Raw genomic sequence first — 18,873 nt, 5'->3', positions numbered from 1 at the left:
ATATTGTAAATTCAAATGTGGCCAGAAGAGTCTTCACACACAATATAAATTATTAAGGCTTTCATTTATTTGACTACAATCATGTCCCATAGTCTATTTATCAAACAGCAACCGCCATCCCAAGTAAAACCCACCATAGAGATTCTCACTTTTTCATTTCTTTTAGACTCCTATTAAAACACAGTTATACAGAACGAGAGTGCAAACAATCACAAATTGCATCTTATATACAGCAGGTATATATTATTTTATATCATTATATATATATATATTATATATATATATATATATAATATATATATATATTTATTCCTTTGCGCAACAGTTTTGGTAGCTGGAGAAATAAAATCTAGGGAAAAAAAAACACATTTTAGGCACTCCTCTTAACTGCCATGTGATTCCTGACAAACAAGCACATCTCAGAAAAGTACATGACAGTTGTCTGTTTTTTTGCATTTTTTTAAAAAAAGCTCTTGAAGATTTTTTATATCGAACCATTTTACAGTGCTCTTAAATATTTCAATGTATAAATCAGTAGCAAAGCTCGTTACTGATGTTCGTAATTTCTCTTCTTCCATCGAAAAAGTGTTGACACGCTAATCCGTGCAAAACCTGTTCTATTTCTTTTCAAATGGCAATCCAAAACTTAAAAAAAACAATGATTATCTAATCGTTTCTTTTTTTTTTTTAATGTAATACAAAAGAGCGGGAGACAACAACCTGATTTTTCAGTGTTCAATTAAAAATAGAAAATGTAAAACAGGGCACAGGACTGAATACGATTTACATATGTAATTGGTTGCCTTTCCGTGACCTGGAAATTTGGTAACAAGCGTTACTTGGAGAAGATCCATTCGCCTGTTAACCATCACAATGATATCCATTTGTTCTGTTATACTAAAAAAAAGTCAAACCTTTTGATTTTTGACTGCCAATTAAAACGGAAGGAAGGACTGATACCTGGATTGCCACAGTAACGTAAAAGAGACACTTGTCCGGGCTGCGTGGGGCCGATCAAAAAGGCATGTTGGCCATACCGTCGGGACCGTAACCGATGGGGCTGTCCAGAGACATCCCCCGCTGTCTGAGCGACTGGGGTCCCATCATTCCAGTCTGTGCGTGGGATGGGGCCATCAAGGGACCCTGAGGGGACATTAAAGCAGCCTGGGGGCCAAAAGGGTCTCCCGGCATGTTGCGCTGCTTGGCCTGCATCATCATCATGTTTTGCCTCGCCATCAAATTGTGCTGGTGCTGCTGAGGCGACATCATTCCCGGGTAGGGGTGGTGGAGAAGACTGTTGGGCATCATGGCTTGCTGTTGTTGGGGAACCATCCCTGTCCTTCCCAACATGTGTCCCATGTCTGCGTTAGACACCATTCCCCTGGCGTCCCCCTGGAGAACGGCCATGTTTTGGCCGAGTCCGCCGTGCCCCTGGTGAGGCGGCGGCGGCGGCTCCCCCATCATGTTCTGCAAATTGGCCAAGTGAGGGTTGGATGACGAGATGTGCGGAGAACCAGAGGAAGACAAGTGTTTGAGAAGCTGCTGAGAAGTCGGCTGCTGTGACCCGGGCCCCTGGTTTGGTTTGCTCTTGGGGAAATACTGCAGAGTGCTGCTGGGCTTGTCGGAGGGAATGATGCGGGACAGGTCGAACTCGGGAATCCCCGAGTGGGTCGGTCGTATGACTTCACTCAGATCTGGGCCATCGCCCATGGAAAGGGCTGGGAAGGACTCTGAGGGATGACGGTGGCGTTGGTGCAGCCGTTGAGGTGGGAGGATGTCCTCGCCGGACTGAGAGAAATTCTGCGACATTCGGCCCATGGGTGAGCGAATACGGCCGTGAGACGACGGCTGCATGCGGGGGAAAGCCGCCATCTGGTTTTGAGACATGGGTGAGACGTTGCAAGGACCGAGGTCATCGCTTCCTCCGACCATCATGTTGGAACTCAGAAGAGGAAGGCCCGTCGGGTTTGGGGAAGACAGCATGTGTTCCGAGGCTTCGTGGGAGAGTTGCTGCTGACCTTGGCTCGGGATTCTCACGGGGCTTTGGGGATCACTTTGGCCTCCGATGCTAACACCGGGCAGAAGAGGTCGATCGGGCAGCATCTCGTCATCAGAAGTGGCTATTGTCTTAATTGCGTCGTGGTAAAGAGGAGTGGAACTGGGCAGGGTGTACTTGGACAGCTGAGACATGATCAGCGACAACGGATTTTTTGCTTTTGAGCCGTCGGGCGAAGTCGCAAATGTCATACCGGGATTCATCGAGCCTGGTTGGGTACTCGGGGTAGAGTTGGAACTCCTGGGGGGGATTGATCGCCCTGCAAAAAAAAAAAAAAAAAACCATCAGAGTAAAGGTCATCAAAAAGTATGAATGATGACTTCAGAAAACATCATTTTGAATCTACCTGTCTCGGAATGACTTCCACCATTGCCCGCCGCCCTTACGCCGGTGAGGCCGGCCGGACTCGAAGGATCTGTTTTGGGAGACATCCACGCAGGAGAGCCCATCGCCACAGCCGGGGACTTGAGTCGTCCAGGTGAGATGGATGGGGAGTGCAAGTCATGGTTTGAAGAGCCCATTATCTGGGGCGATTTCACAGAAGAAGAGCAAGGTGTCCCCGCACCAGATGCAGGGGGAAGAGGGGGGTGAGAGCCCGCGGGGGCCATCATGGAGGGTGACTTCTGCCCCGGGGCCGACGGAGAAGGAAGAAGCGTCGGCGGCTCTCGGTGAAGGGATGGCGAATTGAGCTGGACCGTAGGAGAGGTCATCGGGTGAACGTTGACCGATAGGTCGGGAGGATGCCGAGGACCGGGAGCGACTCCTCGGAGGTCTCCGGCGATCGGCATATGACTGAGCCGTGGCGTACTTCCCATCTGATTACGAGCCTCCAGTTCGGGCCCAAACATCTCCGGACCGGGCTGCGGAGGATACGGCCCTTCGCCCGCTCCACCGCCGTAAGGGCCTTGCGTCGGAAAACGAAAGGATCCATCGGGTCCCGAGACCATTCCCATATTTCTTCTTTCATTTTGTGACGCTCGTATTCTTGCAATTTCGCCAGGAGTGAAGAACTCACTTAAAGTCCCCACTCTTCCTGGGCCTCTACGGAGTTTTTGCTGGAGAGCCATATGCTGCTGCTGCTGCATATTCATCTGTGGGTTCATGTTGATGGAAAGGTTGCTCCCCAGAGGACAATCGATTAAGTCTCTAATCTGAGGCCCTCCTACGGGAGAGCCCACCATATCCCGTGAACCGAGAAAGTCCATAGGATCTCCTTGATTGGAAGGGGGACACCTGCCCATACCCACATTGGAGAAGTCTGGGACTCCAGGATTTTCCATAATTCTTGAAGCCATATTGCCCTGTTGCTGCTGCGCCATAATCCGGTCAAATTCAAACCTAGGAAGACCCTGCAACTGCCGCTTGTCGGAAATGCGAAATAATTCCTCGCGGGCTAAAAGATGTTCTGGCTCATCCAGCAAATGTTGAGGCGGGTAGCGACCGTGGAATGGGCCTCCGCCGTCCATGTTGTTGGGCATATTATCGAGCCAAATCCCCGGCCTGGTCGGTCTTTGGGGTCCGAGACCGTCGACGGGTAACATCCCTCCTGGACTGCCGGGAAAGCCCGCTCCACCCGGTGGGCCTCTCTGCACGTGTGCTAGGAACCTCGGACGTCCAGGTCCTTCTTGGTGCATGGCGGCCATTCGCACATGTCCAGGCATTGCTCCTCCCCCCATCATATTTGCAGAAACCCACTGTTGATCTCCAGGCTTACTGTGATATGGGGGAGGGGGTCCCCTGATCATCATGGGACCTCCGTGCAAGCCCGTTTCAGTCATCATCCTAAAGTCCTGTGGACTTTGCATTTCCTGTTGCCTCCTTTTCTCCTGGTAGTACTCTTCTTGGAGTTTCCGCCAGGCGATTTGCTCTTGGGTCAGCCCCTCTGGTCCAAGCAAGGGGCCCATGTCCAAGCCAGGCGAGGATAGCTGCTGGTGAGGATGCTGCGCTAGATGATGGCGAGGGTCCATTTCGGGGCTGTGAGCGGCGGCGCCGAGCGACTGCGTTTGTGACATGATGGACTGCAGTGGCTCTTCAAACTTCTTCATGGTTCCCAGAGACGCCAACGCCGACAGCGCCATGCTACCGCAATCTCCAGTGTTTGTACCGTTGTCGCCGTCCTCCAGAATAGCACCTCGATCGCCGCTACTGTTGCTCATGACGTGGGAAACGTTATTGGCGAGGTTACCGGTGGGAACCCCCGCGTCACCGTGAGGGCTCCCTCTCGCTCCAGTGCGTAGTAACAACCTCTCGATGTCCCTCAGTGTCTGCAAAGAACGCTCGCGGTGTTCCAGCTGCTCCTTGGAAAGACCGCCTGGGTTGCCGGGGCCGCTTCTCTGTCCCGTGTCGCTTTGTAAATGCGCAGACAGGATGGAAGGACTCCCCGACGGCGAGAGACTAGCAATGGGAAGACCCTCACCGTGGACAGGGACCGAGCCTAAAGGCGTGCCTCTGCCATCGCCCTCTGGCCTATGGGAGGGAATGGAGAGGCCGCCATGTCTGCTCCGAGGGGAATCGTTGTCAGAGTGGCCACCCGATGTCGGCGTTCCCGCCGCAAGTGCGGGGACGCCACCTCCCGCCGAGCTCGGCCTGGGAGTTCCGCTTTTGGATTTAGGGGTGGCTGCGGGAGGAGAGGCGCTGGAGTTCACCTTCTCGACGAGCCTTGCGTAGCCCTGCAGCAAAAAGAAACAAACATTTTGAGGATTATGCTTGACTCCCACCAAAATAGATCTATAAAGTATAATTGACTCATTTGTTATTGGCAGACCTGCTCTAACTTGGTTCGTGGAATATTTTGCTGATGAAACTGAAGAATGGAATCAGTGTTTCCTTTCATGACTGATTCTGCAGCACTGTTGAAGCAAAAAAAAAAAGTGGTAAACCCCAAACTAAATTTAAGTGCTTGAAGGTCTATTTGACTTTTGTAAATGGAAGCTTACCTGTTGGCCATGCTGGTTGTGAAGACATACAACAACTGCTGCGAGGACTGAGGTGGAGGCGGTCCTGGCTTCGGTCCAGGTGCTGGTCCGCAAGCCATTACAGGCTCAGACGTGGCTGGCCCCGCAGGCGGATGATCTGGTTGCGCCTGCCTGGGTCCCGGTAGCACTCGCTCTCCTAAAAAAATAAAAACATTGACGCACATTTTGCAAACACGAGTTAAACCACACGTAAAATTAACTGAAGGAGGAGGCCAGTCCACAAACAATGAAAAAAAAAAAAAAAATATATATAAGGGGACTATTTCTTCATGAGATCGTAAAGTCCAAAGTGAGTTCTGACTCACGTTGAGTTGTTGACAAGCGCGGCTTGTCTTCGTCGTCCTCCGTGTCGGGTCCGGAGCACCACTCGTCTCCACTGTATGGCTGCTTCTTCTCCAGAACGCAACGACGCTTACTGCGTGTGACTCCCTCTTCAACACACATACACAAAAACTTGTGAGGATCTTGTCCTTATTTTTTTTTTAAAGAGAAGTTCTCAAACTTTTTGGGTCTTTGGATTTAGAAAGTTGGCCATATTCTTGAAAAAATGGGTAGGTTAAAAAAAAAAAACATTTCATGACCAAAAAAATAAAACAACCTTCACAAGAGCAAAGATTTATTTTTTTGAGATAAAGAGGAGAATCGAGTCGTATTCTGTTGGCATAAAATGTTGTCATTGTGTCATATTTTCTCAAGATAAAAAAGTAATATGATATTGCTGTGAAAGTTCAACGGGGCAAGAAAGTAAAATTTTCCGATGACTTCATAAATGCAACATCATTCCTCACGGAGGCCTTTTTTTCTGAAATAAATCAATCAAACGGTGTAAGTACACTTGCAAGGCAGCAGGGGGCGCCCCTGACGATTCAACGGCAACGATTGCTTGTTTTCCTGCCAATGTTATGTTGCCAAGGGCGACCGGATTCTTTTCACAATAAAGTCAGTCATTGAGCCAATTTGTTTGTCTTGGTCACGGGCCTCGTCCTGCTTATTGCAGCTCAGTGGTGTGCACCACAGATGAATGCAGGTTTGACCTTTGTTTCAATTCAAATTCTTTGATACAGCCCAAAAAAAAACAAAAAAACAAAAGACTGGTACAGAAAAAACGAACAAAAACATACCGATGGTATTTTCTGTAATTTTTTCATCAACTCATGTTTGTGTTAATGAGGACGTCTCACTTGGATAGGTGATGCACCAAATACACAAAATAGTCATCGTGTTTTTTTCAACAAGGGGAACTCAAACAGGCCCATGACCTTGCCATCGAGGACATGCAACGAACGCCTTTTCACGTGAAACACGTCATTGCTGCTATCAGAAGCCTTGGGGGAGTCAAGGGAGGAAATTCTGCCGCTTCACTGAAAGGTCGGGGCATTTTCTCTGCTATTACGTTTACTTCCTGTTGTGGAGGATGTCAAGAAGGCACGTCATCTCGAGAGTTTTTTGACAGATTGAAACCGATAGCAGGGGGAAAAGTGACCTTTGACATTCTTAAAGGAGGGTTGATGTTTTTTTTTTTTTTTACGTATTAACACTTTGATATTTACAAGTTAAAATGACTGTTTGCAGAGCACAGGTTTTGATAACCTTGTGGGGGTGGGCGACGTAGCGAGGACGAGCTAGTGATGACAACTTTGTTTAAAAAAAATATAAAAAAGCAACAAGCAGAGTATAATAGTTTTTGAGTTATCGGGAATTCCAAAATTGCCTGTATGTATGTGATGTTCACCACTCCTGGTCCAGACTACAAATGAATCACCTTCACTATAAAGAAAAATATAAAACTTTTAAATTGCAGGCGATGCTGAATGAGAAAAAAAGAGGTCTCACCTGCTTTGGCATCAGCTTCCAGGTTTTTAGGAGCAGCATGTTGTGGTTCACCAGAGTCCACAGACACGCTCCTCTCCCGCTTACTTTTGGTTTTGAGCAGTCCTCCGACGCTGCTCACCGATTGGCCAGCGCACTTGGGCCCGGGGTTGCTCTTGTTGACGCCGTGGCCGCCGGCCCCGAGGCGGCTCTTAGGGCCCGGGTGGCCGGCGGGTCCCTGCTGCTGCTGAGCCTGCAGGTTTACGGCGGCCATCTGAGCTCGTCCGTCACCAGTGACCTTGCTCGCCATGATTGGCCGGCTTATTGTCCGTGTGCATTTGATTGGCTGCTGAGTAAGGCTTAGGAGCGGCGTGGAGAAGATGTCGGTCGGCCGGGGCTCACATTGCGATCAGGCAACGCTAGAAATAAAAATTTAAAAAATCATTATTTTAGATCTCAATGATGAACCATGAACTATTGCAATCTTAAAAATCTTCATTAAATGAACATCAAACCTGTCAATGATTGTAAACACACTCAGGTTTGCGGATGAGGCCCGACATCGTCATTGCGGCTCTCCCGCTTCATGCTTCAGTGGATGCGCTCAGACCTGGACACAGGGAGAGAGAGTCATCTCGACAATCATCGCCGTGTTCCTCTGCCTCGGTGTCAACATGGACTCGGCAAGGGAGTTGGACAAGAACAGTGATAAGAGCCTCGCACGGTCATCGCACTGCGTCTTTAACAGTGAGCCAGCCGACAGTTGTTTGGACTAAGGGGGGAGGGGGGGGGTTGCAGTTCGCCACGGTCCAAGCAGCCCAGCAGCATTCTGGGTCGGTAAAGATCTTCACAGTACATTCCGCAACACTTTGTGTAGCGATACCTGACTCACCCGCCGTCTCACGGAACAAGCATGCCTGACTCATGACGTGTTTTGCTATGAAACCTTTTTGCTCACATGACCTGCAAGGGGCATAACGGCAGACGCTGCTTTTATTCCCCTGTCGCTTTCACACAGAAGCCAGAGGAACCTAAAACAGACCTTCAAATGGTCAAAATTTTGTTCAAGTAAGACATCGACACTTAAAATTTTGCATGTATGGGAGGAGCGGGTTAGGCGTGGGCTGTGCGTGGAAGTTGCTTCAGAACTGTGAGGCAAGAGCTAACCAACTGGCGCTTTAGATAAAAATGGTGGAACCCTTGACTCAAATCTCAAGGAACCTGCTTCTGATTTTAATGTTTGACAGATAGAGTGAAACAAATGATGGGGGGGGTGCCTTTCAGAAGGCCATCACCCCCCCCACTCTAAAGTCTTTCAGACTCCAATGATGAATAAACTATCTTTTGTTCGGTCTTTTCGTAACACTCGGTTGCTAAACGGCCCCAAAATGAAAACACAATGGTGCCATTAGTCATTAACTCACCAACTAAAGTCAAGAACAGGGACACACCTTGTGCACCGGGGCCAGGACCTCATCACTCATTAACCTAGCGGGGCTGGTTAGATGTCGCCCCTGTTTACAAATGTGACTCACTGGCTTTGTGCATCACACAGCCGGAGGGTGCGTGGGGTGATGGGGGGGGCAGACTAATCACACAACGGGCTGCCGACCTTCGAGTAGACGGCCAAGATGAGATAGGGCCTATCTGGGAGTGAATGCCGACCTGGGGCGATAGCAACCAGACGCTGGCTTGAAGGAGAGTCTGTCGAGGTTGTCGCCAGCAATGTGCCAGCTCTTTCGCTGGTGCATTTTGGGTTGGGAAAAATAAAAAAAATTCAAAACTTGGTTTATCTACCTGGTCTCTAAAAGAGGCAAAAAGACAAAAAGAGAAATGACATCACGGCGGAGAGGGAGCCCATGCTGCAGACACGCCCCCTTTTTTATAAGACTCGTATAAACACAAATCTGGCGCAGGTACTTTTTTAAATGGATTTATCAATTCAGAACAATTGCCAGATTAATGGGTTATTAGTTAAAATAATCAGAGAGCAGCTTTAAAATGAAAATTGTGCAGCTAATCAGTGTAATCAGTAATGGCATGGGAAGCACGATCGGAAGAACCCTAATTAAAACATATAAACGATCAAAAATATTTTATGCCTTACCATTTCAGTGACTTCAATTCAAGTATAAATTTCCTCATCTACTAAATATCAAATTTCATTTCTCTGACTCACTCATACCAGTCGAGCTCGTTATGCAAAGCAGCCGAGGCTAATTAGATTGTGTCGTCTGATTGGTCGCTGTCACTCGCGCTAATCTCGGAACAGACACGAGGAAAAGAAAACAACTCATGCAAGTCCTGAGTAGCGTGAAGTAAACAAGCAGACTGTTTCTGGTGGACCAGGCTTTCATAAACTCATCGATTATCCTATTTTTTTTTGCCAAACGTAAGAATTGTCACTGGCCTCCAAAATTATTTGGTGCTTCCACTATATTTGGAACACAGCGGAGTGCATTCATAGAAAGTGGGGGTCCCCCCCCCCCCTGAAGAATTAGCCCATTACCAAACATGGGACTGGGGAGGAAAAATAAGTCAGAGGCCAAAACAACATGTACGACCCTTGACGACATAAACCCACCAAGTGTTTTTCTTCCCCCTCCGTGGAAAATGTTGAGCTTTACTTAATCTGTGCGATTAATTGCTGCGGTGATGTAAGATGACATGTTTAAAAAAAAAAGTACAAAAATTTTGCCGCTATGCGCTTGATTGACAAGTACTTTTCACACAAAAGGCGTTGACGCCAGCTGTTCGTTCTGCTAAATGATTTTTCCAGTGATTGACATGCAAGCTCCGCAAGTTTTTTTTTGAATGAGCAAGCAAGCCTGTGTCGACTTTCTCGGAGAAGAACCCGCTATGACAAAAGGTGACAGAAAGAAGTCAGAGAAATCATTTCAAGCAACATCTTGGCTGCCTTTTATGAAGATAAATGATTAATTCAATCATCAATGTGGTTGTGTAACGTTTAAGCTTGTGAGGAATTAATGTCTCGGGCAAGTTGCGACTCGCTGGCAGGAAAGCAAAGGCAGCATTATGTGCGCGTTCTTCACACGCCTCCTCCTCCCCTGCCAGCCCCCGCGTTTGCCGCTGACGTTGTAACGGGAAAGGACGTCACGGCTCAGCAACATCAAATGAAAGGAGGCCGTCCGCCTATCGCGAGCCCTCGACCCGCCGGTTGGCCTCGGCTTGTTGTGTTGCCACGGCAACCTGCTTCCAAAGCCTCTAACGCGAAGGCTGTTGTTTGCCCGCCGCCGCCGCTCGGTGCACTTTACCCCCGACAGGCTCGGCGGGATGGCGGCGACGCAGATGAGCGACGCGAGCCGAGTAATTTGCGGAGGATGGAACTGATAAAGCGCAACGACGTGTCAGATGTTTGCGCTCACGGCCGGCGACCTCAAGTAAACTCTCGCCGTGTCCTCCAAAAAGCTCCGTGAGCGTCGGCAAAACACACATGTTGGGAGACTACAAAAAAAAATGATGTGATTATGTGGACAAAAGTGTTTGGGCGCCATCTTGTAGCATTTTGGCAAACGGAGCAAGCAAATAGGAATGACATGGAATGACAGAGGGAGATGAGTAAACACACTGTGAGCTTGTCCTTGTCACGCGTGTGCTTTCCCACATATAACAACCGGGTCAAGAAGTTCAAACTCACGCGGACCAGGCACCGGCGGAGCCTTCGGAAGTAGCGGGTGATATTTTTGCCCGGCGGCTAAACGGTTACATTCTTCGGAGGGCATTCTTGGAAGCCTGCCAATTAGAGCAAGGGAATGTCTGAAAATGCAAACTCATCAACTGACAACAAACCTCCCCACAGAATTTTTTGCAATCGCCCAGTTTCGGGATGTACATCTCCCTCTCTCACCGCTAGAGTTAATTTGATGAGCTAGCAGGCGGCCGTTTGCCGCCGCGGCCGGAGAATTTCATTTTCGTGCGGCGAAGCGTGTCAAGAGACACCGGAGAGGGGATGGTCACACCGCAGCGTCGGTCGGGACAACAACAATGACGGGAAGAACGCAACTGGGGACGAGAGGAGGGACGTGGCTAACGACGGCGGGTGACCAATTAGCGCTAGGTGGTGTGCGAACATACCTGCCGGTGTCACCTGAGGCCAGTTAGGCCGCCTCACTGGTTGCTCCTTTAAGCTCACACCAGAGACACGGCACAAGCGCATGACTACAACAAATAAACATTGTTTACTTTAGGACGTCTAAACTGCTTCCAGAGGGCCACAAACAGAAAAATGGAACATCACATTTGCGATATGCTGCGGGTTGTCGTACACTAAGCAGTTAAACACATTTAATTAAAAAAAAAACTTATTGATGACAAACTGAACATTTTATTTAGAGGTGCAACAATTAATCACCATCTAGGCAATTGTCAAATTGAGTGACGACTTTGATAATTGATTGCTTGGAGACATTACAATAAAAAATGTTCAATCTTTTGAATTTAAGTCTCAACAACAAATAGTCAGATTTCGGAGGTGAAAGTTTGTGTTTAACCTAAATACGACATATGCTCCTTTTAGTTAGGAAAACTATTCTACATAATGTTCTACCAATAGGATTTTATTTCATCATGACCGTCACATGCTTTTCCTTTCAAAATCAATTAATTTGTCGCTCTTGTAGACGGAAAATACAGGAAGCTGAGTCAGCACCACACGTGATCCGACTTGCATTTTTCATGTACACCACCTTCTGTCTATACAAATGCAACCAAATGAGGTCAAACCTAGTCAATATGAAATATTTGGCCACATCAACAATTCTGACGTATGATTTATACTGCGTGGATGAAGTCTAACAACCGCCACAATTTAAGACAGAACATAAAAAATAATTGTGATTGTTTGGAAACTGGATCCATGTAATTCACCACCTATTTGTAGTTTTCTATACTCATCATTACGTACTGTTTTGGTTTATTATTGATGATTTCTATAATTGCAACATGATAGTGGTGCTATTAAGGAATGGAATTAAGTCGGGTAAGTCTCCACTAAAGGGTAAACGGCAAATGCACTGCCCGCCACTGAGTTGTGCAAGACAATTCGGATCGAGTTGCAAACTCTGTTAGTGGACTAAATATAGCTAGCCGGGATATGAGAGCTCCAACACGCATGCAGGCTGCGTGTGCGTGTGTGTGTACTTAAAGCCGGAGCAGCGGCGTTATGGCAACCATGCATGCAACAGGCTGCAGGCTTGTTGTCATCGTCGACGAACCACGCATGCACGCACACGCATGGCGGGGAAGACGAGCCAAGAGCCGGACGAGAAAACACGCCTCACCGGTGATTGCTTACCGTGGCTGCGTGGAACATTTTGAATTGACGATTCCTCTCCCAAAAAAACACGAGTTCTTTGAATCAATCCCCCCAAAAAAGTTGAATAAAATGTCAAGTAGTATTGCCTTAAAATGTCACAGTCAGATGGTTAATATGACAAGTCATCGTGTGCCCACACCGGCTGTGCGTGCAAGTGTCAGCCGCCTGTCACCACACACGGCTCGGGCACCTCCGCTTCCGCTGTCTCCCTAATGAGCTAGCCGACAGGCTAATACGAAGCAGCGGTTACGGAGCACGGGGTGGTTGACTGCATCCGTCGGACTCGGCGTGAGATCGGCCGAGGGACACTTGTGTTGCCCGGGGAGGGTGTGTGGGGCTTTTGCGCAAAGGACGCTGGCCGGTGGCATGGAAGCCCACTCAGGCGAGCTGGATGCGTCAGATGCTATCTTAGCTAGCATGCTAATTGACGTCTACGCTGGCTAACTCAACTTTTGAAACCACCAGCAAACATTTAATTAAATAGAACAAAAAACAGCAAAGTTTTCATTTAACCAAGACAGTGGTGTGGTGCGTAACGGTAAGAGGTTAAACATGCGGCGTACTCTACCCCACCTGGCTGCTGTGTGACACTCGTGGAGGAGGAGGAGGCCGACGTCAGGGGCCGACATTCCCCGGGGGTGGAAGCCGCCGACAGCGCTCGCTGAGCCGGCTCGGGTAGCAGCCACAGCCGCGTCCACACTCGCTGGAGTAGAGAGCGGCAGTAGGGGGTGAGGAGGGGGCGCACGGTAGTCTCGCCCACCACGGAGCTTTCAGCTAGCAAAGCGTGGCGTGGCACGTCTCGCTGGAAGTTTGGGCTGAAATCAGAAGACGCGTCGCCTCGCCGCAGTTCATGCCTTCCAAGCAAGACAAGTCGCCATCGACGAGCTGACAATCACTCGAGTGTCCACACGGGCATCCGTAAGTCAGTCACTGACGAGTGTCACTGCGTGGACTTCCCACAGTGACACTCTCTGGACACTTCATTAGGTACACCCGCACTGCATTTAAAAAAAAAAAAAAAAAAAAAATCAACAACAGTAAAAACGGGCTTGAACAAGGCACATATTTGGAAAAATCTCACTACTCCATCAAACAAAAATGTCACGAATAAATGTTCTGAAATAATGATGGCCTTCTCTCAATGTATTCCCAAATTTATGTATTAAATCTGGATCTGTTTCGTTGAACATATTCTGTATGCGTGGCAACAGGTGAATATTAATTGTACCTTCTGCCATCTAGTGGAAAAGCATTTAATTGTTCTCCTAGTCCACTATTTGTGTTCAATAATGTGAAAAGGTGTACAATTAAATACACATTTTCCCACTATATTTTTATTTGTTTATGCCCCAACGTGATAGTTTTCTAAATCCAAACATTAAAATTCACTCTCATTTTTAAATGTAATTAGTTTGATCATATTATTCGCAATCAATCTTTTATTAGATTATAAATGAGATAAATGAATATTAAGATCTGGATGGAAAGTTTTGCCCATCTCTGGTCGATCGCCCACGTTTGATTGACAAGTAGTCATTCAACAATGTGTTCATGATTATTATTGCGGTTGTGGAGGGCTGCGCCGCATCATGCTGAGAGCAAAATGTGGCTAAATATGCTTAGCAAAATATTAAAAGCAGCTGTTGCTGTGATGCAGAGCAGTCGCACACAACCACAAGAGCAAACATATTGTCAAATCATTGCTTAAATCGATTAACATTATCCCATCGTGACATATTTTGAAAGTTCAGACAACAAAAAAGCACTGAAATAGTTTTTTTCCTTTACACTGACATTTTTTTTTTTGGATTTGTATTTACTGCATTTGTAATAATTAAGTTCCAAGTAACCTGACCTACATTTTTTTTGTGATACCAGTCATTGATGAGCTGATTTTTTACTTTGACTTGAGATACAAGCGCTGTTTGGTTAACGGGTGACTCAAAAGACATCACAGGCATATATTCTTTATCCTCTGCGAAGAACATCGAATATTAATGCCGCACTGAGAATCTCAGAGGAGCTGTGTCTCCAGAACAAAACAAAAAAAAAAGCCATTGTCTTATACTTACGAACACCTGAATGAGGTGGAAGACCAACCAAGATCGAACTGTGCCCAATGCACTAAATAGATGGAATGGAAATTTATGCCTCAGCAGAAGGATGAAGATGGCCTGCAGGCTGATTTCTTTGTCATCATAAACATGTCATCCACTTTATGCGCGCCCATCACTTTTCCTGCCGCTATCTGGCGAGGACCAATTAGAGTCGGGGAAGGACGGGGGCGGGCCGCGTGCTTTTTTATCTTTGGGGGGGGTGGAGAGGGCGAAGAAAATGAAAAGAGCGATGGAAGGTCAGAAGAATGCATGGTGGCAGAGGATGAGAGAGCGAAGTCATGTTGTCATGGAAACTGGCATGGATGTGAGGAGACAAACAAGAATGTCAGTGGGGCGCGCTGCGGGAAATAAATGTTGAGGTGCGTCCATTTTAAACGATGTGCGTCATGTAGAGAAAATTATCCAGACTATTCATCAATACATGCCCATCCATTTATTTATTCATTTATTTTGTGCTCGAGTCCATCTCAACTATTTCTGGGGGTAGTTTGGGCTTTTTACTTATAATTAGCATTTGTTTCATTTTGACTATTGTTTTTGATGTCTTCTAAAATGCTTGGCTTTAGTTTTCACTAATTGTTGTGAATAAATTAAACTACATTTCTGAAGCGCTTGCTTTTATGTCTAGGTCCAAGTTTTACTCAAGTTTCATGTGCTCACATTTTACTGGAATTAAAAGTGTGTTACAGGTAAATATACTTTTTGGGAATAAAACCTCTGCCTTGTTGATATATTATGCTAACATCGGTCATGAAAGCAGCCAAATTTCAGCCTTGCGTGATGAAACGCATTTTCAAATTCAGGGACGTTTTTAAAACGTTATATTCAAAAATGAACGGGCAGTTGAGTATGCGAAAGGATTTGTTTGGACGACTCCTTAAGAATGTTCAAGTGGCCGAGTGAGTGTTTGCTCCAGATGATAATGATGGTTTCCATGGTGACACGTGCTAGACTTTTGTTGCCTTTGTGTGTGGAGCCACTTTACCTGCTCAAACGTCTCCGCTCACATTCGGTGCGGACTGCATAATTTAAGATGGCCATTTCCACATTCTATCAAATGCCAATTTTCTATTCCTGTTACATATTTGTAAATGCTGGCTGAGTGTAAAGCAGTGTCTCCAGAAAGAAAAACGTTATTTTTCTGAAAGCTATGCAAGAAATCTTGCAGACTAATAAATACGAGCTTCCAAAATTAAAACCAAGACACTCAGCAACTCTCTCCACACACAGACAAAGAAACACGCGCATATACTCGGTCCATAAAGAAAAAAAAAATCAATTAAAAAAGACGAGGAAAACAGAACGTGTCCAATTGGTTAGCTGCGAAAATGCAAGTGGCCACTAGATGGCAGCAGAGGTTTTTTGCAGTACAGGTCACACGACTGCTACTGATTTCATTTCAACCTTCACAACCCAAAAAAGAAAAAGACAATCTGGCTAACTAATTAATTACCTCTCTCACACACTAACCCAAATCCCACAACAATTTTACTCCTGAACTTACTCTGGAGCAAGAAGAAGATGGCTCGCTGGCCATTGCTCCAAGCCAAGGTCCCGAGAGCCTGCAGCTCAGGCAGCGGGCAGCTGGCAGCGGGCGGGCATTCACATCTGGAGCTGCCACAAGCTTCTCGTTAAATAGCCGAGGAGGCAGCGAGGCCATCCAAAGACCAGATGTACAGTGACAGTCTCACGAACACTCATACTAAGACTTTCTCTCTCTCTTTTACACACACTTCCACACAAGCAGTTTGTTTAGTATGTGAGGATCTACATGGATCCCACCCCCCCATCATGCCCCCGCCCCCTCAGTTTCTCTGTAATTGATCCCAGACTGGACATTGGCATTCATATCTTCCTTACTTTATCTTCCAGACAAGATTTCTACTGCTTCCAGATGCCGACACCACTCTTGAGAACTCAAAAGTTCAAGTCAGTTTTCCGGGGGGGGAGAAAAGAAATAAGTGCTGCTTTAATGTCTTCGACGTCCAAAAAAAGCTGGGAGCAAGACGAGAGGCCGACGCAAGCAGAAGGTAGAGCGCATACCTGAGAACCTGCTTTTACTGTCTTCGGTTTATTGTTCCAAATTCTCTTCCAACAGCAACAAACAACCAAAAATGTTGACCGTTTATCATAAAACAAGTGGAATAAATCAAAATGTCACTAGCAGATGCCACAGCGTAAATCAACAGAATACAAATATATATTTTTTTTACTCCCCAAGCCAAGTCACACGTTCATATAGTCGCTTGTTACTAGGCAGAAATCTTAGGCCTTAATCACACTGTCCCAAATTTGGCTGTTTCAAAAACGTAAAATACATTCGTTAGCCCATTACATTCACTGCTGTGTATTTAATATAAATGAGAAAAACAAAACACACTGCTGGGTCAAATTAACCCAATTTGGGTCACACTGACTCAACATCACTCACTCAGTGATCACGCCCGAGTGGGGGAAACGCCACAAATAAAAAGCGCAGCGTTGCAACACTCGCAAATCCTCCCGAGCTCAATTGGAGCAACACAATTGGCTTTTACTCAAACTATTTTTACGACCCGAACGATGAGAGTGGGAACAAGAGCAACATTTACTTTGACCGGCAAGGATCATAAAGCGCTAAATGTGCGGTTTGCGAAATGGGGTCCCTGGACGAGCCCGCGTTTGGACATCCGCAATTTCCTCTTTCTTATTTTGTATCTACGATATTACGGTATATCACGATAAAGTGCAAAGCGACATATGGGGACCAGTGTGCCAATTCGAGGTCGTTATATTTAATTGGTATTAGGACTACGAGGGGGTCTTATAAATATTTCCCCGCTTTAAGTACCGCCAAAGTTTGCAAACCACCGATTAGCGTTACAGTGCTGTTAACGCTACCGGCGGTAACGACAACCGCACTTGAACTCGTCCCGCGCCTTTTACTGTACAGGTGGTCCATGCTTGGGCCATGTGGGAGCCTAGCGGGGCACTAGCGCATCGCACGTGTTGGGGGGCCGTGATGTCTTTCGCAGATACATTCAGAGTGTCTCAGTCTGCTCTCTCATCTGCTGCCAAAAACAAAAACCTCCATTTTGACTTTGAGACACTCAGTGGGAAAGCACTTGAAAGACTACACAGGGTCTCCATAAAAAGTTAGCTAGCTAGTTAGCGTATGAGTTTCCGTGTATGTTACGGTTTGTTTGTTTATGTAAATTGTTTTATTAGCTGTTGTGGAATGCGCCACATAATTAAAGTTGTATTGTAACTTGGAGTTGTTAATTTAGCAAGTTAATTGGTGAGTTAGTTAGCATGCTAGCCGGTGTGCGTTACTTTGTTCCTAATATAGAGGGCATGGATTTCTATGTTAATTAAAATGTGTGACTTGTGAGTGCTAGTGAGCAAATGACGTGATTGTAAAATAAAATGTGTTTAAACCGGGTTGGTAGTCTATGATCACATGACCCCGATAATATTTTCCAAAATTTTATTGGCTATAAATAAGAGATAAGACTACGATTAAATGAATTGGAAATGACTGGGAGACTTGTAATTGGTCCTGCGTCAGACTTTTCATAGCCAAAAGTGCTTTGACGCCAAAGAAAAGCATTTGGAAAGGCCTCGGCGCTTGTTTGTGTTGACTTTAGGCGAGCAAACCCAGTTTGTTGTCATCTGGAACTTATTTTGACTGTTGACATATAATAACAATAAATGAGCCAGTGGGACTGATGATTCATTTTCATTGAGACAATACGAAACAATACGTTTGTTGTTCCTGCTCCATTTCTGACGTTCATGTTCTGCATTCACACTCACGTCTTTATTAGGCAAATTTGACACAGAAGTCTTGAAGCATACAAATAAAACGTAAAACGATCACTTTTTTGGGGGGGAAGCATCCTACGGAACGGATGAAACTAATTTTATAAAGAAAAAAGGGCCGGAAACTTAAGACAATCACATTACTTATTGTATTGAGTCACTGGTTCAATGCAAATGATGGAAAATCAATTACAATTTACAACAGGTCAGTTTACATTTGGGCAGCACGTTTGAAGAGTAGTGTCAACATCTACCTCACAGATTTTAAATTGGAATCTCGTTCTTTAAATTTAAATTGAATGTATTTTTTCATTGTTTTTATGATGGGACCTGAGTAGCGGAGGTTAAGTGACCCAACATACGAGTTTCTGAGATACGAGCCGTCAATCCGATTTTTTTTTTTTTTACTTTTCAGCGCAAATTTGGGATGTTAAGATTTATGGTGGCACTAAACTCAATTTAAAAGACCCGAAGTTGACTAATGCCACCCCAGACGAAGTTTACTGTCAAAATAAACCTAAAAACACAGCATTTTAAACAACCAAACTACCTTGCCCAGTCGCAATTTAGACAACTAACCCATTTAGACAACGTGTATTTGAACATTAATGTTGGAATAAGACATTTAGAGAGATAATAATATCAATACTCACAGGTATACATTTCTTTATCCTCTGAGCTCTGAGAGAAATTAAAAAGAATTTTACGACTTCTTACACTTACTGAGGAAGTTTTTTCTTCTTCGTTTGTGTCTGCGCGGATGTCTGACGGAGTACTGCC

At 46.0% G+C, this 18,873-nt stretch overlaps 1 protein-coding gene across 1 annotated transcript; it reads right to left on the bottom strand.

The window, feature by feature from the left end:
* Positions 1-45: 45 nt before the first annotated feature.
* bcl9l (bcl9 like) lies at positions 46-18,823 on the bottom strand. Its single transcript, XM_088381149.1, is given in 10 exon segments — positions 46-2,315; positions 2,403-4,725; positions 4,821-4,905; positions 4,993-5,167; positions 5,337-5,462; positions 6,865-7,138; positions 7,140-7,259; positions 7,356-7,450; positions 12,744-13,173; positions 18,747-18,823. Coding segments are annotated over 7 exon segments (4,323 nt in total). The 5' UTR covers positions 7,179-7,259; positions 7,356-7,450; positions 12,744-13,173; positions 18,747-18,823; the 3' UTR covers positions 46-1,014.
* Between the last annotated feature and the right edge of the window lie 50 nt (positions 18,824-18,873).

Source organism: Syngnathus floridae, chromosome 7 (genome assembly GCF_059516105.1).
Source record: "Syngnathus floridae isolate MCC-2025c chromosome 7, RoL_Sflo_1.0, whole genome shotgun sequence".
Lineage (NCBI taxonomy): Eukaryota > Metazoa > Chordata > Actinopteri > Syngnathiformes > Syngnathidae > Syngnathus > Syngnathus floridae.
This window is presented reverse-complemented; position numbering and strand designations above follow the sequence as displayed.